The sequence below is a fragment of the Parus major genome, chromosome 12, assembly GCF_001522545.3.
Source record: "Parus major isolate Abel chromosome 12, Parus_major1.1, whole genome shotgun sequence".
Taxonomy (NCBI): Eukaryota; Metazoa; Chordata; class Aves; order Passeriformes; family Paridae; genus Parus; species Parus major.
In genome coordinates, this window is record NC_031781.1 from 17,002,697 (window position 1) to 17,027,146 (window position 24,450).

General features: G+C 43.7%; 1 protein-coding gene across 3 annotated transcripts in view; it reads right to left on the reverse strand.

Annotated features, from left to right (window-relative positions):
- Positions 1-7,994: 7,994 nt before the first annotated feature.
- SHQ1 (SHQ1, H/ACA ribonucleoprotein assembly factor) overlaps positions 7,995-24,450 on the reverse strand; it is a 38,451-nt gene continuing 21,995 nt past the window's right edge. For all 3 annotated transcript variants that reach the window (XM_015641272.1, XM_033517501.1, XM_033517502.1), the window contains exon 12: positions 7,995-9,165. In XM_015641272.1, coding sequence (XP_015496758.1) covers positions 8,517-9,165 — 649 coding nt within the window. In that variant the 3' untranslated portion in view covers positions 7,995-8,516. The remainder of the gene's footprint in view (positions 9,166-24,450) is intronic.

The following is a 24,450-nucleotide window of genomic DNA, read 5'->3' on the forward strand; positions in this document are numbered from 1 at the left end:
CCGACTCAGCATTTGAGATTAAAGACGCCCACGGATTAATCTCAGCCAGCAAAGAATTGCCAGGGGCTGGTTTTGGACTAGGGTGGAGTGAAAATTCAGGCTGGCGACGTTTTTCCTCGAGTTGTGCAGTGTGTTTTGCATGGAGCTCCTCTGTGGCCTGTGAAATCTCCGGGTTTCGATTTCCCACCCCACCCGCAGCGGGCAGAGGCCACTGCTGGGCACCTCGCTCTTGGAGCTGACAGAAATTGCAATACAGCAGCTTATTTTTAAACCAGATGTGTCCATTTTTTCCTGTCTGTGTTCCCCAAAGCAAGATGCAAACGTACCAGTGAGGGAAGAGGCCGGGAAAGCTGTGGTCTCACCTCTGGCCCAGCTCCCAGCCTTTCTCCATGGACTCCGCCGTGCCAGGCTGCTGGAAGGACACAAAGTCAAGCTTGGGATAGAAGAGCAGCAGCCACAAGTGAGATGGAAAAGCAAAGGACTCTCCAGTCATGATGTCCTTGTCCTCACAGGGGGTTTCCCTCCAGCACATGAGAGTTCCCAGAGGTCTGGAACCATCCTGACCTGTGATTCCATCACAGCCTGGAAGTCCTGGAGCTCAGGGAATGCTGAGGAAAGGCCAGCACAGCCTGTGGGCTCATGGCATCTCCTGAGCACACAGCCAGCCTCTACAGGCACTTCTTGTGGCATCTTTAGGATGGATTCAGCTCAGCAGCAGCATCCAGCTCCCCAGAGTGGAGTTACACCAGCACGGCCGTGGAGCGGATCCAGCCGGGACCGCGGCGCGCGCGGCTCGCGCTCTCCAGGGGAGGCTTGGATATCTTCTCCTGCCTTCCCTCACGCACGTTCCGCCAGCTTAAAGCCTCCCTGGAGCTCCCATCTGCTCACCACACAGCTTGTAATTGTGTGTGTAATGCGAGGGGCAGTTCAGCACTCAAACCACATTCCCAGCGTTGGATGTCTCCGGGTATTTGCACTTTCCCCACCTCTGCCACTCATCTGGCATCTTTTCCCTAATCTATAAAACATCCATCTAATATTGATATCCCAGCAGGGCCCTGACAGCTTGAGCTGCCTCTGCTTTGCTGCAGCATTCAGGCCCACTTACCCCAGATCACCCAGTTCCTCTGCACCATTGATTCACCTGTAATCTCAGTAACTTGCCAGCAAAACGTAAATTGAAGAGAAAAATAGGATATGAGCACAGATTTCACCTCTTTCCTGCTCGTGGCTGGGGAGCACCACTGCCTGGCAAGGGAACTTTACTGCTGGAGTCCTAAGGGATGTGGGGGGCCAGGAGTGTAAGGGAGGTGCCCACGGTCACTCAAGAAAACAGAGCAATGAGTCAAAATTACCCATCCTCGTCCCTCATTGTGCCTGGGGTGGGATCCAGTGGAAATACCCAGCCAAATTCAAGGAACTTGGGGCTGTTTGAAGCAGCATTAGCAGCCAGGAAAAGCCGATACTGCAGCTCCAGGCCTTTCTGCAGGGCCTGGTTGGGTCGGAGCCCATGGGGAAGGAGGATGTGGATCCCTGAGCAGCCACACGCTCAGGGCTGGGCATTCCCAGCACGAAGCCTCCTGCATTCCCACAGACACGTGCACCAGGGTCTGCTTCACATTATCAATGAAAATATCTTCCCATGACTTGCCAAAATCCAGCAGATTCTATTAATAGACTGGTCTGTGACTTCCCTTGCATTGAATCACTTCTCCTACTGAGGCAATACATCACTATTTTCTTTAATTTCTCCTTTCCCTATATAAATCTCTACTTAATTAACAAAGCAAACGATTTTTTAAGAAAAACATATCTAAACCATATTTCTAACCCTCAGAATTACTGTTCTAGCAACTAGCAGTATTAAAAAAAATATATTAATTGCAGTTTGAGAAAGAGGTTTTGATAAAGTTGGGTCCAGAAATATTATAAATATTTATATTATAAATATTTTGGTTTTTTACACTTATTACTGCAAATCAGTGCGATAACTTTTCTGCCCTTGTTTTATTTTAAGGGATTTAAGGTGCAAATTGGAGGATTAGCAATCCAAACAGAATAGCAGGAATACAAACACTCTTCCAAGCTCATGTGTAAAAGCCAACTGCCAAAGAGTCTCTGTTCTCAAGCGAGGAGCCCAACTCGGGAAGGCAGGTTCTTGTGTGGAAAGTCTCTTCACACCTTAATTACAGCTCCTGCCAACCACTTCAGCTCTGGAGTGGGATGTTTTCTCTGGTGAGAGGATACCATTAGCGCAAGGAGCAGCATCCAGGGAAATCACCTCGCAGGGGAACTCCTCAGGCTTGTTTTTAGCCACTTAGAAAAGCAAATTGATTAACACACACACACACACACAGACACACACGCCCTTCCCCACCCCTACTGGCTCTGCACTGACACCCAACACCTTTGCAGTTCATAATTAAAGTGGAATTTAGGGTCATTAAGAACAGGGTATTAAGGTTCCACGAGCTGTTTCAGCTCTCAGAATCCTGGAATATCATGAGTTGGAAGGGACCTGTACACATCATCCAAACCCAGCAGCTGGCCCTGCACAGGACACCCCAAGAGTCCCAGCCCGTGCCTGAGAGCACTGGCCAAACCTGCTGTGTAATAGACTCAGGAAAGGCACATCACTGCAATTATTCATAGCCCAAACCTTCAGGATTTCAGAGCATAATCGAGTTAGCACCAGGTATCTTCTTAGAACAGAGACTTGTCTCAGTTTTCAGGCAGTGCTATTCCCCCTACTCCACACCCTCCACCACCGAGACCGATGGGCTTTGCTGTCAGACATCTGAAGGTAAAAGGCAACTTTCCACCGGTGCCCCATGCCAAATCCTTGTCTAATCCTTCACACCATGGATAAAGGACTGGAGCAGTGCCAGGCACCTCGGTTCAGTTCACAGCTGTAGTGACACCTCTTTGATGCTGGGGTCCTCTCACAGCATCACCTGGACACACAATTGCACAGATTGTGTGTAACTCCTCACAGCACTGCCCCGCCGTGCAGAATCCCACAGGAAAGTGCTAAGGCAGTTTAAAACACCACAGGACTCACACCATGACTTTTACTCCAGTAGTGCTCCCCCATCCAGGTGTGTTATTCCCAGGATGTTACAGCCCCTGTGTACTGTTTGTTAGATAGCACATAGCAGGTTCTGGGCAGCTTTTATCCCTCAGATATTTTCCAGTCAGACTAACAGACTGATTTGCTGAGTTACCTGCTGGCAGCAGCAGGAGCACATTACCCTATTGCCACCCTGATCCATCACAATGGGAGCGTGACAGGGAGAAGCAGCTGGGCAGGAATAGAGCTCCTTGTCCAGGACAGCCACTGCTGACAGCCCATCCCATGTTCTCCTGCTGCTCCCACAGTCCTGAGCAACTTCCTCCAAAATGCACAGAACAAAGCAGCTTGCTTTTTTGTAAAGCCATCACCCGAACCCAAATTCACAGCTCGGATGCTCTGACCTTGTCTGCTGCAATACTACATTCAGATTTTAAAATTAATCATCTAATTCCAGGTAAGTGCTTTAAAATTCGGCTGAATGGGGCATGAATCTTGCTGGGTGGGAAATGCAGATCTCTGCAGTGGGATGGATGAAGCCCTGCTACGCTCCCCGTCTTGTTTCAAGGCTTCAGTAGCAAGTGCCTGCGCTAATTCGAGATGGGAAGACTCGCTGTAGGGTAATTAAGCACGTGGGGAGCTCAGGAGAGCCGCCTGCCAGCACCTGGCAGTGGGATTCCCCTTCCAGAGGCACCTGCACTAAATGGTAATTCCTTCCCTCCATTTCCCACTTCACTCCCGACGCTTCTCCGGCAGCTCGGAGGAACAGATGGAGCAATCACCCTCCTCCTCTCCCCAGCACGGACCCCTGCTGCTACCCAGCGCCTCCTGCACTTGTAATACACATAATTAGGCAAATCAATGGACAATGCAGCATATTAGAGGAGGTGGAGTTACATCAAGGCAAAACACGGATCCCTCTTTATTTGCTGCAGGAAACGGGACGTTTCTACATAATTGCCAAGAATTGCGGGCTGGAGATGAAATGTAATCACAGCCCTGGCAGGTAGGGTGCAGCCAGCAGGTCACTTACCTGGATTGTTTGGAGCATAGCTGAGGGCAACTCGGTCTCATCTCGATATTCTGTTGATTTATGCTTTAAACATCTCATTACCATTTGTGAGTTACGCTCCCAAATCTCTCACACATCCATAATTAGAGAGAGGGATGTTTGCAGCCACTCAGCCCACCGCTGAGTGCAGAAAGCACAAACTGAAGGTTGCAGAAGGCAAGCAGCAGCCATCCCTGTGAAAGCTGCCCTCCCTGGGATGCCAAGGGCTGCAGGGCCAGGCACACACAGCTGCTGGCTCCTGATGAAGTGGCTGCTGAGCCCTCTCCTCCTGTCGCTCCCCAGACACAGCTTTGTTTAAGGTCAGCGCCGGCTCGGCTCCCACCCCGTGGAAAGCAGGACATGGTGGGGTCTCACTGTGTCCCAGCGGCAGAATGAGAAAATTAAAAATAATAAAAAATAAAATGTATTGACAGAAAGAACGGCTGTGCTGTGGATGAGCATCCTGTAAGCGGTGATGGGACCTGGTGGAGCAGGATAACCTCAGGAAGGGGGTTCTGTGAGGAGAAGAGGGGTACGAGCGGAATCAGTGATGAGTGAGAGAGGCTTTTCCATTGCTGGGCTCCTGAAGGAAGGTGATCTCCTGCCAGGAGGGAACATCAGGGATCTGTTTCCAGCACACAGCCAGTGGGTTTTATCCTGGGCTATGGACTCAAAGTCAGCCATGCCCCAGGACTGCCTGAGGAAAGGACCTGATCCAGAAGAGCCACTGGAGTCTTGTTCAGGTGGTGCTGAGGCCTCACAGCTGCCCTGGACAGAGGGCTCAGAGCTGTTCCATGGAGGTTCTGATACACAGGGAGCAGAGGCCAAGCCTCCAGACACATTACATTTTCTGAGAGGTTTCTGGGATCTAGTTTTGGCCTGCTTTGTCAAATTTCCAGGGATTTAGAGAAGCAGTGACTGCAGCTGGTGTGGGTGAGTGCCACAGCTGCCAAGGCACCGGTGGCCTCGAGTCACTTGGATACTGATACACAGAAAGGTATTTAAGAATACACCAGAAATTGCAGATTTTAGCTTCTCAGCCTTGCTCTGCACAAATCAGTAGCAGACAGAGAAATCTCCACTATCAGATGTGAGTTTTACTCCTTTTTAATCTATTTCTGTGCTCTCCTTCCAGTCTGGACCTTCCTGAGTTAGGCCTGGTACCTTTGTGAAACCTGGGAAAATGATTTCCAAAGTCACTCAGGAGAGTGACATTAAAGAGAGGGACAGACCACAGTAACACTATCACCTTGCTGCTTTCTAGACCTGAAACTTTTTGTCCTTTTTCATGCTTATCCCTTCTCCCACAGGAATGAGATGCTCTGGGGTCAGAGCTGTCCTTCACAGAGCTCTGCCAATGTCTCAGTCCTCACCTAAGGGACACAAATCTTGTTTTTGTCTCCAAGCATCCTCACAGTGCCACCAACTGTGCTAAGTTGCTGCAGTATGGTGGCTTATGATACGAGAAAACATTTAAAGAAATGCAAACCAGCATTACCAAGACCATTTTGGATCTGACCTGAGCCAGGTCACAAATTCAGCATTTGTCAAAGCAGGACTGTTACTTCTCCAAAACATAAAGATATAAAAATAGCCTGATTTATGGGTACCACAATACTACAAACCCAGAGTTGTGTCAATGCAAAATCATGTCTCACATGTGCCCAAGTACCATGACAAAGGGGAGGAACAGGTCCTCGACAGGCTCAGGAAACACTTGGGTCACTCAGACAACCTGCAGCGTTTGTTTGCTGTGAAGGTATAAACATCACCCACTGCTGAAATGCCTGGGAAGGGTCTGCAATCTCCCTTGGACACTTCCCTGGTGCTCCCCCTGCTCCCCCTGGCCTGGGGGACCCTCTCTGCTCCCACCCAAGCGCCACCACAGTGGCTCCACATTCATTTTCTTCTCCCAGCTTATCTCCCCCCGGCTTTGGAGTGCATTCTTCCTTATCTTGGAGACAAATGGCCTCCACGGAGAGCTCTAAACAGCAGAGCAATTTATCTGCCTGACATGTGTTTCCCTGTTTGTTTTCTGCAGCCTTGAGCCATCGGCTGGGCTGTGACAACACTCAGCTGTGGCACTGGTGGAGGGTCACCCGGCCCCTTCACTCGGGGCTGTGAATCAATGCCTTTGCCGTATTTATCATTTATTGCAGTAAATTGAGACTAATCGATGCTTTCTTGTTTTGACGTGCAGCAAAGCCTTTACAAGCTTTCCACAAATCTGTTTGGAATTAAGAAAAGCCGGGGGAAAAAAAAAAAAAAAAAAGATGTTTAATCAATTGAGCTTTAATTTTTTAATTTGGGGAAAGAGGAAAATGTGGCGCTGTTCCCATGAGAAAAAGGAATAAAAATCAAAATGTGCTTCTGATGCTTTCCAGTATTTCACTTGTTGCTTTTAACTCCTTAAAGTACTACATGAACAAGCATGTCCCTAATACATCTCCATCCTTTTCCAGCCAATTCCTGGATGCAAAGACCTCCCTCCCTCCCCTCTAATAAATGTGACTTCTTAGGAGTTTCCTTTTTTGTGTGTGTTTGTGTTTGGAGGGTTTTTGTGGTTTTTTGTTTTGTTTTCTCAAGTGTTGATATTTCATGACCGCAGCAAGCCTCAGTTTTGGCTAAAGGGTATTAAAGTTCTGTTTTTCTTTTAGAAGGGTCTCTGTGTGTTCTTTCTGGAGAAGCAAGGCTTCCTTTTCACACAGACTGGGCTCATCCTGAGCACTCCACGTGTGCTGGGTAGTTCGGCCTCAGGTGAAATTCCAATCACCCCACATGCAAAAACCTCACACCGCTCCCCTACAGAGGTCACATCAAATTGCCATCAATCAACCCACAACAATCAGCATCCCTTATCAGCTCCACAATCAGAAAACACTGAATTTTACACAGCTTTCTCCAGCCCCTGGGCAGCTGCAGGAGTTCCTGAGTTCACCCCTGGAATTTGGGGAGAGCTGGACCATTGCTCTTTTCTCCTGAAGTGCATTTCCCCTGCTCTCTCAGACTTTGGCAGCTCCAGTGTGGATTTTATTGCTGGCATTTAGAAGAATAACTGCTCCCTGCCACACAGGATGGGAAAGGTTTCTCCCCCAGGGAACAGAACACAGAGACTGATTAAGCAACCAGCAGGTATTTAAGAACATAAAAAATATTGGCAGGTGAGAGCTGCAGCTCTCACTGAGCAGGAGCTGGTGCAGGAACAGAGCTCACCTGCTGATTTCCAGCAGGGAACAGCACTGGTGAAGAGTAAGTCCTTTAGCTTAGGAATTTTATACCCTTTTAAAGAGAAAAAAGGTTGAGAAGTAATCAAAACTTGCTTCTCCAGAGGAGTGAATCAGATGCTCCTGTTGGCTCTGTGCTCCTGCTGAGCCAAACGTGGTGGCCCACGTTCCACCTTCCCAAATCCCTCTGCAGAAATCAGCTGAAAAAACCACAGATGAGTGAGAGCAGGCACCTGATTTCAATAACAAAAACTGGCTAACAAACTGTATTAACCTGACTGGACTATTTGAATATCTTAAAGGCAAAAAAAGGATAAATATGTTGGCCAAAGCTGTGAGCCAGTCTAACAAAACCAGGACTACCCAGGCCAGGTTTGCTCTCAGTTCTGTTCCAGGATCCACAAATGTGTTGTTCCTTCCCTCTGGTTAATACTACTGTGGTGGGACTGAGAGCATCTGCAGAAAAACATTAAATAATTGGGATTTCTGTTCTTGAAACAGCAACAGAAGTGTCCACACGTAGAAACACTTAAAAAACAGCACCAAAGAATGAGTATGTGACAAAACTGCTGAAAGAACTTATGGAAGAACTGCAGAAATATAATCTTCTATCTCTTAGATATAAAAGACACAACCATTGGATCTTATATTGATGTCATAGGAATTTCCTTTATTTTATACAAAAAGCATAGAATTTATATAATTTCAAATAATTTGTCATCACTATTTAAACTTTTGAACTTATAACCATTATTTGAAGTGATTTGCTATGAAGCATTTTAAAATAACAGTACAATGTCATAAACAAGTTTCTAACAAACATAATGAGGATATTTTTCAAGTAAATCCCAACAGCTAAAGAAAATTAAAATGAGTCATTTCAGTTGTATTTGATTAGGACATCATTCTACCACTGAATAAGCTTAATGAAAACTGTTTCTATGAGTTTATTGAAATTATACATTCTCACATAAAATATGAGACTGCTGAATTGGAGAAAAATAAAAATTAACTTTGAAAGTATCACACAGTCCTATCAATTCTTTTCAAAGCAGTCTTGTCCTCCAGCAAAAAAGAAAAATATCTTTGTGCAGCACAGGACAGCCTTGGGACAGCTCATTAGAGAACAAGCTGTGAGCTTGTGGGTCACACTGTGCTCCTGCACGGTCCTTTAGTCTTCATCTTCATTTGTGCTGCAGAGAAAAAGCAATGGGTTTGGCTTGGGAGACACCTCCAAGAAATTTCCCTTCCCAGCAGCATCTTCTGAAAATCTGTCAGGCTCGGGTACAGGGTTTTCTTCTTGTTCCTGTGAAATGCAGCCTGCAGTAGCCAATCCTTCAGGCTGCTCTGAAAGTCTCATTGCAGAGTGGATTTGCATTTCTAATTCTTCTACCAGTTTTCCAGGAGGAGTCGTAGATTGGAAGGAAACCTTTGATTTTCCATCACTGACCTCCATCTCCGAAGTGTTTGTGCCCTGCCTTAATCCATTACAGTCAATAAGTGGAGCTGTCCTCTCCTCCTGGAGCGTGCCTTGGAAAGAATTTATTTCCCCATCTTCACTGGTCGAGGACTCCTGCTCATCTGAATCAGAGCCTTCTGTCTCAGATGATGAAGTGCTGCTGGATTCTTCAGAGTCACTTGTCTCCGACTCGGAGCAAAGCAGCTGTTGCTTGGAAACTGTGCCAGCAGCTTTTAACGCCTTCTCTTCCTCCTGTACCAGCACTGCTGCTGCTTCCAGCTCTTCCAGCTCCAGCCCCAAGTGGGACTTGCTGAGCGTGGCTTTCTGCAAGGACTCACAGAGTGCAGCCAACTTTTTTGACCTTTAACAAAGAACAAGATATGTTACTGAACCTGACAAACAGAACTTTCCCATTTGATAATGGGAACACAAATCTTAAACAGTTCTTCCATTTGCTTGGTATGCAAACAACTTTCTTCTTCGAGCCTGACTGTAAAAGTGGATGTTACAGGAGGAAAAAAAAAAATCAAAAGGTTTTGTAATTACAGTGATTTAGGGTAACTTTTCCCACAAGGTAAGACAATATCCCACTGAAAGGCTTTGAGGATACCTTCCTGAAAGATCCTGCTGCTGGATGCTTCAGCAGTGCACAGGGAGGGAGAAGAGATTTCACAACAAACCTTTTCAGGTTTGCAGTCTTTAGCAGCACACTCTGAAGCACAGGGCTGGGCTGGCTGAACTTTATGAGCAGAAAAGATCATTTTGGTTTCCTACCCTCCCAGATACATCTGTGCAATGCATATGAAGCAAGAGAATAGGGCTGATTAGTGATCCATGCTCCTCCTCTCCCACCCAGCCTGGTGCACCCACCATCACAGGAGATGTTCAATAACTCTGGCTGCACTTCACCCTTCAGCTGGAATTCAGCTGAAATATAATTCAGCAGGAGTAACAGGACCATTTAGATAAATGCCCCTAATAAAGCAGACACACCACATTGGCTTCAAACCTCTGGTCCAGCCCCATCCATTTCCTCGAGTGTTGGAAGCCAGCACGTGCTTTACCAGAAAAGGGCACCATGAATTTATAAACAGAGACTAAAAAGTAAGAGATTGTCTTGAAATGGAGAGGGGGGTGAGGGCAGAGGGGAAAATGGGTATAAAAACCCAAACATACATCCTGTTTCTTGTTGTGGAGTTTTGCCTCAGACTATCAATCAGCCTTTCACCACTTCCTGCAGCAGCAGGTCTGCAATAAATCCTGCACTAACTGACTGGGTTTCATTTCCTCTGCCAGGGCTGTGAACCTGCAAGGCACGACACACTGACACTGGAGCAAGGAGCTGGGGATGTAATACACGGCTCCTGCGAGGCAGAAGTTAAAGTGCTTGGTCTCTCACTTGAATGATTTTAAAGATCTTTATATTCTGTTTCCCAGGGGGCATAATTACTCAGTATAACATAGATGCTTCCACTTTTTCCTTTGCTCCTAAAGGAATTGTATTTTTAAGTGGGGGAAGGGAAATTCAGTGCAGCTTCTTACACATATTACAGACATTTAAATGCTTTAAAAACTTTGACTAAAAGACACTAGGCTTCCTTAATTCAATCCACAGACAAGGAAACTGAGAAATAACTTTCCCAGAAGTAATGCAACAGAAAACAATTTATATTTCTAGAATTTTAAAACTTATAGCTAAGAATTAAATGCAACATGATCTTATCAGCCTCTAATAAAAAAAAATGGGTACCAAATTTTATAAACATGCTAGAATAATGTTTTTTTTCTGGCAAGTTATTTCCATATTTTGTCAAGGACTTGCATTTTTCTTAAAAAGTTATGGGGGATTTCAGAAATTGCCAACTTAATTGGGAAGAAAGCAAGCATTCTCCCTGATCCATCAGTAAAGAGAAAGGAAAAGAAGCCAAGTGATACATTGAGAGGTTCATGGAGCCTTGCAGGTAGGTGGGAACAGAACAAGTGGCTGCAGGGAAATCTGCTCCCTGAGCACACTGGGGAGAGGCTGATTTATACCCCGAGTCACAAGAGTTTATATCCCTTTCAGAAAGCATTTTGCTCTGCTTTTCAAACAGCCTCTTTCCTTCTAACTCTGTGCACGTGCCCCCTTCCCCCGCGAGAGCTGCTCAGAACACGAGGGTTCAATTCCTTTTGCTCTCCCGTTCCCTGACTGAGCACAGCCACAGGAGCTCCAGAGGCTGCCTGTGCCCTGCCACAGAACCCTGCTTTGGCCCATTTGATGTGTTCCCTTCAATTTCACTGACACCACCAGCAGCTCACCACACACCCTCTGGCACAACAACTTCCCCCCAGTTCCTACTGCCTGTCTCACTCCCCTGTTTTACTGCTGCCACTAGGATAGAAAAGCAATTTTCTAAGTCCTTTTTCTCCTCACATTGCCATTGTGCCTGACAATTTGTTTCCTAATTCTATATGCATATTTTTTTCCTTTTTCCTATTTTTTCTACCTTCTCCTGTCTATTTTCCCTGCTCCAGACTCTCAGTCCTCATAACCCTCTCCCCCCTCCTTCATTATTCTCTTATAATGCAGTTTATATCTTAAGATACAGAAACACATCACAGAACTGCATCAAGTGTTAAGGAGATGTATGACCTAATGTGCTTTTTTGGCATTAATTCTTTGCTGTGTCCAGGCTACCTAATGCCAAATGTTAAGGAAGAAAATACACAGTGATAAACTGGTTCAACTCACACATTATGCTACTCAGTTCAAAGTGGTCCTGCTGACAGATACAAGAATGATTTCCCTAAACCAATTAAGTTGGTTTTTTATCTCTTGGCCATGTCAGATATTTGATGTCCCTGTTCATTGCAGGGGGGTTGGACTAGATGGCCTTTAAAGGCCCCTTCCAACCCCAAATATTCTACAAAAAAGTCTCATTTCAGTTTTCTCAGTGGGTCAAATGCTTCTTCCTGACTTTCACTCTGCTCATCCAGTCTCTAGCAGAATCTAAAGAGCTCCACTTTTCAATATGAGACGAACTCAAAACTGTCATCTCTTGACAATTTTACACATAAACCCAAAAAACTCCACTCTCCAACTCTGCAATTTTGTACTTAAAAAAAAAACAACAAAGGACACTCAAAGAACAGGGTTGTTTCATTTCTGGCCCTGTGCAAGGGACTAAGAGAATTACAATTAGCCATCACTTCATCTCCTTTAAGGCAATTATCTAATTTGAAGTTTCAGAAGTGCATTTCACATCAGCCTTAAGAAAAGGTGGCAGCACTCCCTGGACAAAAAACAAGGCAGACAGCCTAAAAATCAGCATGGAAATGCTTTCAAGGGAGACTGTGGGTCACTGAACTGATGGTTTCCCAAGGTGAAAGTTAAGCAACAATGCAGGAAACCAAGAATGAGACACCAGAAATGAGATCAATGTGTATGAGAGACCTGCAGTAAACAGGCCCTGCTGTTTCCAAAATCTTTCAAGTAGTGTTTGAGAGATTAGACAGCAAATACTTTAATTTTTCAAGTATGATTAATGGAATCCATGATTACTTTAAGACATGCTCATTCAGTATGCACATTTGTGGTAATGATATCTTATTATTATGGTAATAGTGTTCTTACATAAACATGCATAATAGGTTTTAAAGGTGCTACACATGATAATTATTAGTTATCACGATGTCAGTTGCTTAAGGAAAATGTTTAATTACAGGTTAAACTGATCAGATGCATGTTTTGTTTAATGCATAGCTCTGAGGAACAGATAAGAGAAGCATCTCGGGGCTTGTCCATGTAGCCTGGAATTAAAATTCCAAGACAGAACTACAGTAATCCTTGTCTGGGCACAGGAGAGTTTCTTCAGGTGCTAGAAGAAAAAAAAAAATCTTGTTCTACAGATCTTAGATTATAAAGAAGTGAAACTGGGCTGAAAAGAACAAAGAATCAAAGGAGATTTAGCAAATAAAGGGAGATGGATAGAACTCAGAGAAGAATAAAAAGAGGATTATGGCAATGGGAAAGGGAAATCATTAGAGGTTTACAGCAAAGGCCACCTGTGGCAGCACGAAGAGAAGAGATTGATGGGACTGACTGCAGGACTGGGACACAAGCGACAATCAGGGTGGGAGCAGAGTAGGACACAATTCCAAGTAATGCCGAACTCCTCCAAGCTCCAGTTCTGCTTCCTGCTCCAGGCAGGGCACATCAAGCTGCTCCTGCCCCAGCACAGCAGGGAAAGAACCAAGCACAGGACCCTGAGTACCACAAACACTGGCAGCAGCTCTGCTGGCCAGCCTGGTGTTTGAACGGGACCTAACTGATCTCAGAATTAACTAAAGATTACATTGCTCGCATGTGGTTAGGGCCCACTCAGTGTTCAGTGGGAATCAGTCCTCCATGCTGGCTGGACTCTGCTCCACAGGGCTGACAAGCCCTGTTTAAGAGTGTCAAGCACTTTGCATTAATATCTTGAAGCCTTGCAGGCAAGAGAAGCAGTCTCAGAGGCAGCAGAGACGCCAAGCGCAGTCTCTGGAGCGGCTCAGGTACAGCAGCCCTGCAGCTCCTCGGGATGCATTCAAACACAAACCAGCAGCGTGCTGTGCCACTCAGCAGGGCTGACACAGACAGAAAGAGCAGTTATTTAACTTATCTCCACTCAGCAGGAGCTCTGGACACACAGGATCTATCTCATAGTAAAGCTGCTGCATTAAGCAAAAGGCTTCCTCTGTCTGCTGCATCACAGGAGCCTTAATTTTATATCCTTAACATACAAGAAGTTACCAAGTTTAAAGAGAAAGCATCAGGCTAAATTTACACTACCTTTCTCCACAAGACCCGGCAAAACTAAGACTTAGGAGAGAAAGTTTCACAGACAGCCTCTTTCTTTGATAAACCAGATAAGATAACAAGTGATACAACCAGACCAGTATTCCCACTTTAAATGTGTTCCAAATTACATACCTGGCAGCACTGCTTACAATTTCCCACAATTATTCATTTAGCCAGAGGCACTGCAAGTATTAAGACAATTCTAGAGTTAATATTATCTCAGCCATCACCAGATATTATCTCAGAGTCTCAGCAGTTCAGATACAGAGAGTGTGCAAATTTACTATCTGTGAGACATTGAAATGTCACTTAAACTACACAGAATAATGAAATTTTCTGCCTTGCCAGCAGGACTGGCTGAGGACAGGCTGCAATAGGAAAGCAGTGGTGTTTCTGCAGGGTCTGTCACTAGTGAACAAAAGGGCACCTGCAAAGGGACAGGCTCTCCACACCCTTCAGACGGTCTCATTTCCCTCCTGCCCACTGTGGTTCTTGATGGATTTCACCCATCACCTTTTTCCAGCCCAAGCCTCACCTGCCCAGACATCAGGGGCATGGAAGAGACATTGTTCAATGTCCAGTCTCCAGATAATGCCAAATGAACTTCCCACAGGAACTCTGTCACAATCCTGATGGAAATTAATACCCTCATAGCACAAGTCTACAGCCCAAGTTCTCTCTAAACAGAAGGACCAACAAGTTACAGCCAAACACAGAAGCAGAAGAAAGTGAGCTCATACAAGAATGACACAGCTGGCAAAGCACCCAAATAGTCCATCAAGAAGGAAATAAATTGCTCTTTGCTCTAAAATTTGGATGCAGCTTCTATCTAGTCCTGATCAGCTACTGGGGCAGCCAAACTGGTGATCTCTGGGGAAAGCTTGAAGCTGAATATTGAGATCATCCTGGTCACTGATCAGAATATTCTGAGAGCCAGGGATGGAGAATAAAGCAGAGGAAAGGCACATTCTCAATAGGCTGAACAGAACTTAAACTTCAGGGGTTTAGTCCAAAAGTAGCACAATTCCTTCAGGAAGGCAACTAACAATGAGAAACATCCCTGCACACCTGAAATGCACTTTCAGGAAGCTTGAAAGAAAGAAAAAAAAATTGAATTCTTATGATACAGAATTGACAGACAATTTGATTTTAATAAAATATTCAAGACATGAAAGAGTCTAGGTTTGATCAGCCCTGACTGGTAAGACACAGGAGCAATAACGATGATGGCGTTGAATACTAAAGCAGAATTCATTAATGCAGAAACAGCTCCAGTCAACAGGCACAAAATTGCATAAATGGTCCAACCATGGGGTTAGATCACAAAATACCCTCCAGTTCAGGAAAAGAATCCTTATAAATGGATATTTAGGTGCAATAATAAGAAACTCATTACACTAAAGGCACCATCCATTTGCCCAAACCACTCTTTAAAAGGCCATGGGTTACAAAAGAACTTGAGCCTCAGAATCTGCCTGGAGACAAGAGAGTAAGGCTCAATTACACTTTTTAGAGTGTGTTTTATAGCATCTCACATATTTCACCATTTATTATTTCACTTTCAAGGTTATTTATAATGAGTGCTTCAATTATACACTAGTCAGTGACCTTCAATCATAGTGAAATACCTTTGAAAAAGTTCAGGATCAGGGAACAAAAACACTCCAAAGGCAGTTCTGAAGGAAATTCAGAGTAGAAAGTAATCTTGGTAAGTGTTAATAGTGCCAGCCACTTTGCCTGTCATGCACACTGCTCTATTACAGACCATGACAACAACTAACTTTACACTGTTTTTATTGCTAAAATAGCTTACTAGATACTTTCAGCCCAATTCCCCACAAGTTTGGGCAATCTGTGCATGGATTTTATTTCATCCACATCTGGGAACATAACTATTCCTTTCAGGCCAAAACTTAAACCATAATAGTACCATGAAGTTTAAAGCAGGAACTGAAAAATACACACAGCACCTGAACCCTTTCATGGCAGCAAAAGGCTCTCACTCAGAAGAGCACAGAAAATATTTTATAATAATCAGAAAGATGATTAAGTAACATCTACTAAATTTTTTCCTAGCCTTTATTATTAGCTGGTTAGCTCATCATACCCTACCTGGCTTAGGAGATCTGAATGAACCACAGAAGAGGTCTTACAATTAACAGAGATAAAAACAAACAGCACCATCCAACAGTTTCATGTGCTCAGTTTATTATACACTTTTATAGTAGGAGGGAGAAGCCATAAATAACTCCATTAAAATCTCATTAGCTCTGATCAATGAGTACAGAAGATAATGGAAGAATGTTAGGAAAGGAAGAACAGGACCATTTTTTTCAGGACTTAGGTAAAAATTGACCTAAACTTTAACTAATCTTCTCCCTTATCTGCAACAAAAGACAGATGAGTGTAAACACAACAGCAGAAACACAACATTTGTTCACAGGAATTAGTCCTGGATTAATCACTGTTTTCATAGGAAAGAAACAAACACATCAAAGACTACTTTATTTCTAAACTTCGAGTCAGTACTCAAAATAAGAAGTGCTCAGTCTGTCCAAGGTCTTTTATGCAACTCCAGGTAGAAATCCATGTTTTCTGTCTCTGAAGATGACAGACTGATTTTTAGCCTAAATAACCTGGCTTTACACAGTTACACTGTCCATGCCCTTAGTGATTGTTAATCATTTCCTTTCTAACAACTCCTGGAAACAGCAGGTGACTTCATCAAATTTAAGAGAAATTAGGATTGAAAGATCTTTGAATTTCTACATATTTCATGAAAATAAGCAGATGATGAATGATGAGTCTCCTGGGACAGGGCTGGCAGGACACAGCTATTGTGTCCTGGTAGGAGGCCAGGGCAGGCACCGACCTGCCAGCTGATCCATGCTAATTCCAGCTGTGGATTCGCCTTGGAGGAGGTGTCAAAGGATGTGGGGAAGGGATAAGAGCACAAGGCTTGGTTTGGGAAGTTTATAAAGTCTTTTTTTCTCCTTTCCTCACAGAGAGCAGGCAAAGCAGAGACTGGAAAAGCATTCCCTGCACAGCAAATCTTGATTGCAAACCGGAAAATCACAGTGAAAATGCTGGGTTAAAAGAAGTCTGGAAAATGCATCTCCCTGTGAGCAAGATGCCCTCACTTCAAAGAGAGAGGAGCAGAAAAGCAGAAATGCAGCACCAAGAGACTGCTCTGGACAGGAGACACCCCCTGCTCTGTGCAGGTGACAAAACACAGCCCTGGCCCATAAACAACGGCTGATGAGGAGAATCCAGAGGGCTTAAGGGGAACATAAAATGCTTTAATCTTGGAATTCTGGCTTTCAAAAGGCATTACATGGATTCTGAAACCAAGAGAGTGATGTACTTACACTGCAATCCAACTGGCAGTCTTGTAAACATGAACTGCTATCTACATAGCTTAAAGTATTACAGTTTGTTAACAATAAATCAAATATAAAACATAGCACCATCGTTTCAATGTAAGTGACTTCTTTTATGTTAATAAGTCTGAACGTTTCAAGTGACTTTCCCCCCATATTTATTCTGAAATTCCACAGTGCTTCTTTCATAATGGATCTAAATACTGCATGAGCTGAACTTCACATTTATAAATATTTAAAAAAAAAAGATGAAGCTTTCCAATAGAACATCTTACTTTCATTACTTGGTCTTTTTGATAAGTTGAAACCAAACAGATCATGGAATATAAAAGAAATCAAGTACAGCTTACTTATGTAGATGATATTTTGAAAATACTCGTAAGAGAAAACAGACTTGGAATTAATACTGGACTATAAAAAGAAACTGAAAAGTATTTATATGTTTTAAGAATAGTTTAATGGAGCTCAGTTGCCAAAATAGCTCCAGTAAGTTGCAGCCAGTCCAAGCATCTAATAATGGCACAGCTTCCAAAGTCATATATGATAAACACAAATAATGAAAGATGAATAGATAACTCATCACAAAACAGATGCAGAGAGATTTTATAAAAGAATAGTAATATTGGCTGCATTACAGAAATGGAACACTGACAACTGCTCTGTATTAGCCCCATCTCCCTTCAGTTTCTTTGCTGCCATTACCTAAAATTTGGTCTTCACCATCACTGCTGGTGATCTAGGAGAAAGCTCTTCTTATGCTGCAAATCAGACAATTTGTGTTACAGTATGGGAATGAAAGGTACTCACACAGCAGGGCAGAAAATGTGAAATTTAGTGTCAGGATAATGCTAGCAAAGTCCTGTATTACAAAAATAACAACAATAGCAGGGAACAGGCTTAAAGGCACAATTACAAACATTACTCCAACACGATCCTACCCCTTCACAATGGAATTTATCCACCAAACAACTGAGAGGGGTTGATCAGAGTTTAACTCTTTCACTGCTCCATTGTTTCCAACTGACACTTGGAATACTTGAGGGGAAAACATCACCTGTAGCCTTCTGGCTCTCAGTCCATTCTCAACTCACACAGAACAGGAAAAGACACCAAACCCAGCATCCTGCAAACTCCTGTGAGGAAAGCAGATTTCTGTGAGGCCCTGAAGTGAACAGCCAGCTCCTCCCACAGCCCCTGCTGTGTTTGGGCACCTGCTCCCAGCAGCTCTGGGACTGAGCAAGGGGGGATGGTTTGAAACTGCAGCAGGGTCCACTTAGATTAGGTAGAAGAACAGTTTTTACCAATGAGGGTGATAAAAACAATGGAAAAGTTTGCCCAGAGAAGCTGTGGCTGGAAATACTCAAAGCCAGGTTGGACAGGGCTTGGAGCAAACTGAGTCAAAGATGTCCCAGGTCACAGCAGGAGGGTTGGACTGGATGCCTGTAAAGGTCTCTCTCAACCCAAACTGCTCTATGATCATGCCTCATGCAGAAATTATTATTATTTTTATTAATCCAGCTGCTGAGCAGGTTGGAAACAAAGCAGGAAGATGTTCCCAGCATGGAGCTCAGCTTCCCCCTTGGACCAGAGCTGCACATTCCACCTGATCAGAAAGGCAAGGACTGCACGAGCTCATCCTTCCCCTCATCAAACCAGAAATCCACTCAGCTGAACTGTGCTGCCTGAAAAGACACGACACAGGTCACTGACCCTTCTGCAGGCACACAGGAACTGCCTCCCAACAACTTTGGAAAATCAAAGCAGTAGCCTGAGGGGGGAAAAAAAAATGGCTTTCTTCTTTGCCTTCTCTGCCCACAGCAAGGTGCATCCAGACACAGCCTGAAGGAATATGAGCTATAGAAAAGTGATGGAATAAATAGAAAAAAACAACAGAGGGCAGGAGAGCAAAAACATCAAAGGAAACTGCAGCTAGCAGCTGGAAGGAGAGATTAAATCCCTTGTTAAAAATCCATGTTTTACAGGGCTTGCTAAAACATACATGAGGGGGAATTTCTGGTATTACACACACCTGTCTATCACCTTTCTGAGCCCTCAGGGCAGTGTTTTGCCTTAAGGCTCTTAAATCAGTGTACTGTATTAGCTGGGTATTGTTATTTACAAGTGCTCTGTGTGCACCTCCTGCTTTACAGACACCTGAAATGACAGCTCAGGCCTTAAACAAGATGCAAGACCTAAGAAGAGGCACTGGCAGCAAACAAACAGAAATTGTATTAAAAACATGCATCAAAACACTGAAAAGGGAAGACACATAGAATGCACCTGCAAATTATCAGTTACTATGTTTAAATCCAAGAACTGTGATCTCAGGTGTAAGAGCAGATTACTTGGGATGGAAATAAATGAACTTGGGGGTTCCACCAACAGCCAACATAGCCTTTGATAAACTGGTAAAGTCCTACTTAAGTTTTAAGGAAAATGATAGCATTCCCTGTTTTAGTAGCATAATAAAGTGCTCAGAATCTCCAATACTTTCTGCACCAGAGCTCTGGTTTGGACCAAGAGGTGTTTATCTGAGCTGCAGTTTTGATAGAAACAAGGAAGACTGTACAGAATTACCCAACAACACAGGGAGAATGAGTCAACTCAATTACTTTTCACTATGAAAATGTGAAAATTTATCACTGTCTGATTTTTTCCTGTTCAAATTGACTGTATAATTTATTTTATTTTTTTATACATCTCAATTGCTAAAACCTGAAAAGTTTGTCCCATCATAGTTGTAGACAAGTCCTAATCAACCTTTAATTTTCTTACCAGTGCAGTCCTGAATTTATTTGATGTCTTGGCTTAACACAGGTCACTCAGACATTTACATGCATGAAGTATTTTCACCCCTAATCCTCTCCACTTTTCAAAATCTTTTTGAACAAGCACTAGAATCAGTGTTTTAACACAGTCTTACAAATGATGCATTTTAAGGTCATGCCACTTCCTTCTTCTAAATGATACTACTCTGCTTCTTCAGCTGAAGTGCACTCACCCTGTCACCTGCTCAGGTTCAAACTGCTCTCAAGCATGACCCTACCTATTTTTCTGAAGCTGTTGCCCTCAGCTGTCTTTTATTCTCCAATCCATAGCTGTGCTCTACAAGCTTTGACTGAGTGTGTCATTTTAGACTTGCTTGTATTAAAATGCACATTGTTCAAATAAGCACTTCTGGCCAGTCTAGGGCAGTCTGTACAATTCATTTCATACCTTTAAATAAATAACATTTAATGCCACAAAAAAAAATTAAATCTAACAGGACACATCATGTATTTTCTTACAGATTTTAAAATATGCATTAAATTAATCTCAAAGACCATCTGAAGTAGCCAATTTCATTATTAGTAAGAGCAGCTGGGACAGCTCAAAGTTAATTCAGCACTCCAGGCCACCAAGGAAGTGAATGGGAAGCAAACCCAGCACAGCACGAGTACTCTAAGCAGGCAGCAAACAGTGAACTGCCAGCCAGCAGCAGTAATGCCTGCTTGTAAAACCTGCTAAGAAGGAATTACAATAATTGGGGATTGTAGTCATGAGCTACAATAATTAGGGATAGTAGTCCTGAGCTACTGCAGCCTCACAGGACAGTCAGGGTGCAGCCTGAGAACCCCCAGCTGCCTCACCGTGTTCCAGGTATGACCACGAGCAGCACTGAGGTTTTGGGGTTTGTCCTTGTACCTGCATGGCTCTTACCAAAGCAGAACAGCAAAAGAAAGAATAGCCTTAAATAAAAACTCTTCAATGTAGGAGGTTTTTCATTTTGCAAGGAGTGGGGGAAGAGAATTATGTGGCTTCAGTGCATCCACAATATTATCATTAAAATGCTATCGTCAACAATATAATCCTCTCACTACAGAAGAGATCAAAACAGACCAAGTTAAGGGGTTTTGTGATGGAGCTGTTACATTACCTGATAAGTGAACACAACTGGCTACAGCAGAACATAAGCTAAAAACACTTGCTAATGGCAAAGCTGCTTTCAAAGCAGCACCATGAAAGCAATTTGGCTTTTCTCTGCACCACCCTGAAAGCTGGAGCTTTTATCAAACCTGAAACTACTGCAGCCTCCACTAAACCAAGGCTGCCATGGGCAGCAATGAAGGTAAAGTCAAACCCCAACCCAGCCAGAGCAGGGAACAGCTGCCCATGACCCCGTAACACACATGGAACAACACCACAAGGGGCATTTTCCCTCACGCCTCAACTGGATGAAGTGCTTTCAACATGCTGCACAAATCAGATTAATCCCACAGAGCCAAGAGGCAGGATTCTCATCCAGAATATATTACTGCTTATGCTTTTGTTCTTTGGAATCATGGCTGCTGGATCCAGGAGGTTAACAGCTGAAAATTAGCATATTCCTCTAACATTTGAGAATGCTTTAAAGCACCAATTCATTTTTATTATGTGTTAACACATTCCCTCTTCCCCACATCACAAATCAGAAATTTAATAAACATTAGCAGTGCACCATTTGAAAATCTTTTAGGACAGTTTTGTTCCTGAATGCTCCTATCTGAACTCAGTATTTTCACAGTAGAGGTGCTGAGGCTACCAGTTTAACTCCAGTCATTCCTCACTTAGTAGGACAGTCCTGACTTTCAAAGGTTACAATTAAACCCTTCCTAGGAACATGAAAATGCCATGAAGGTGAAATAGGACTCCATGAGTGTGGGCAGGTTTAGATACAATATGGGGAAGGAATTCCTCCCTGTGAGGGTGGGGAGGCCCTGGCACAGGTGCCCAGAGCAGCTGGGGCTGCCCCTGGATCGCTGGGATTGTCCAAGGCCAGGCTGGAACAACCTGGGACAGAGAAGGTGTCCCTGCCCATGGCAGGGGGTGGAATGGGACAACCTTTAAGGTCCTTTCCAGCCCAGACCATTCTATCAATCTATGAATATCAGCCCTACAAGCAGCAAAAAAGGAAATACTGAAAGACTTTCTAAAGCCTGGCTTGTGTCTTTCCAAGTCTTTTGAGCTTTTCAAAACCACAAAACACTAAAGAAAACAAAAATGCCAAGAAACAGCTGCAAAAGTGGCACAATCAAGAGCTGTTCTACCTACTTTGAAATGTTTCTCAAAGTTTTCCAGATTTTAGCAAACAACAACCAAATCAAATTTCTTCAGTTTGCAGATAAATGATCCATTTCACAAATTATTTTAATACACCATCAGAATGGATGTTAAAATTCTATTTACATTCACTGATAGATCATATTTGACTAAAAAAGCTCAGAGATGTTTATATGTTACAAAATATTTTCCCAAATCTAACAAAAGCCTGAGGTAAAACCAATGCAATGGACTGAAACTACAATAACTAAAGTTCAGTTCTTTACTCCTTTGTGCGCTTTTGGATCTGATGTGACACAAGGCAGTAAAAATCCTCTGTATCTCACAAATCTTTTTCTTCCTCAAAGTCCTGGACTCCTTCATGCCTTTGCAGCATCAGGCCTTAACACTTCAGGGCAGCACTGCACTGTATTGATTAAACAAGGGATTCAGAAAACCTGGGGAAAAGAAAAGGGGGCCTGAACAATCACAGGCGATCTCATCACCTCCGTGACATGCTGTGAATGTAATTAATCCTACATTTATTTAGGAGAAACTCACATCCTACACATCAAGCAGCAACTCCCTGCTGGCTTCAGACTGGGTAATTACAGTGTAACAAGGACAAGGCTTCAATTGTAAGGAAGAGATGAAAAGGAAAACAGACCTATGAGGCCAACCCACCTTTCAGGGGCTGTCTCACCTGCAAACCAGGAGAAGCAAATATGACACACTCAAATACCTGATTTTAATTTAGTTAGTTCCAACAAAGACAGCAGCTTCTACAGAGACTGTAAAAATGACACCAGGAATCCTGGTTTTTACTTTAAATCAAGGAGTCCATGCTCAAACTGGCATGTTACACCTACAGTCACCAAAATTAGCAACACCACATTTGTCTCAGGGTGCAGAGCACGTATTTGTGAAGGGTAACAAAGCAAGTTGCAGATACAGTTCCACAGAACACAGCAAGGCAATTTAACAGCTCAGCTGTCCTAGCTCACAGCTCTCCTTCACTGCACGTGTTGAAGCTACTACAAAATACAACACAAACAATGATCTTTAGAATCTTATGCTAAGTTAAAAAGTAGAAAACCATAGATGGGATCAAACATTCTCCTGCACACCTCATACCCATAAAACTGTGAGAAGACAACAACTGCACAACAGACAGCTGGATGGATGAGCAACCTGCTCTTGTGGAAGTGTTCCTGCCCATGGCAAAGGGTTGGGAACTGGATGATCTTTACAGTCCCTTCCAATCCAAGCCATTCTGTGATTCTGAGTGCACTAAATCCTGCAAAACTGCCAGGAACACTCACAGCTTCAGCACCAATTCAGGAACACAGATAATGCACATTTACAAATATTCAAGCGGTACACACTTAAAGCTAAATGTACATGTAAATATTAGCTGAAAATACTTGAAATTGCCATGGGCTGGAGCTGTTCCCTTAATCAGGGGTGCAGAACTGCTTGTCCTGCCTGCCTGGCCAAGGACTCGAGGAAGCTGTTCAGCCTCCCACCCATGTCATGGCCAGCAGGCACGTATGTACAACAGCAGCCAAAAACCACCATGTGAATAGAGCCTGGCACAAAGGGGAACACAAAACACTGGAGAAAGACATCAGGCCACACAAAGGAACCTCAGCACAGCAAGAGACAGTGGGTAAACTATTCTGACTTCTCTAAAGGAGACTCCTGTGGGGTCACAGACTCCTGACAGAAGGGAGAAAACCCTCCTGCAGTAAATGCACACCTGGATTGCCCTGGTCTCAGCTGCCCATCAACCGACCAGAGGTTTCCCCAAAAATCCTCCTCCTCCTCTCCCTCATGCCCTTCTGCTTAAAGGAAGGTGTGAAACATGGGAGAAAACCCCAGACTTAGAACACAATTCCATTCTAATTTCACCTCGGAGAGGCTGCCATATGTATCAGAGTGCCTTGTAAAAGCTCGGACCTAAAGAACAAAAGCATGCAAACCAGGCAAATTAAATTTAATTTTATTATGGAAATGAAAGCAATAACAGAAGTGACAGCAGGGTGGATGATAAGCTCACTTAGCAGGGGGATCAAATGAAGTGATGACATGTCATTATGACCTCAGGGGTTAAAGATGCAATTTTCCATCTGGCTGCATCTGGCTTTTCAACAGAAATGTTGACACCACCTGCTGAGATTTACCACAAGCTGCCTCCATAGGTCTTTGTCAAGCTTTTGTTATCCAGGTTAACATTTACTTTTCCCTCTTTTCTGATAAGTTTGGCTGAGCAACATGCTCCCTTTCTTCAAAACCTAACAACACTTAAAGGGATTTACATGCCACTTTACACAATGGATGGAATTATTAATAGTCACTTCACAAGCAGCTTGAAGGGAAGTACTAGGAA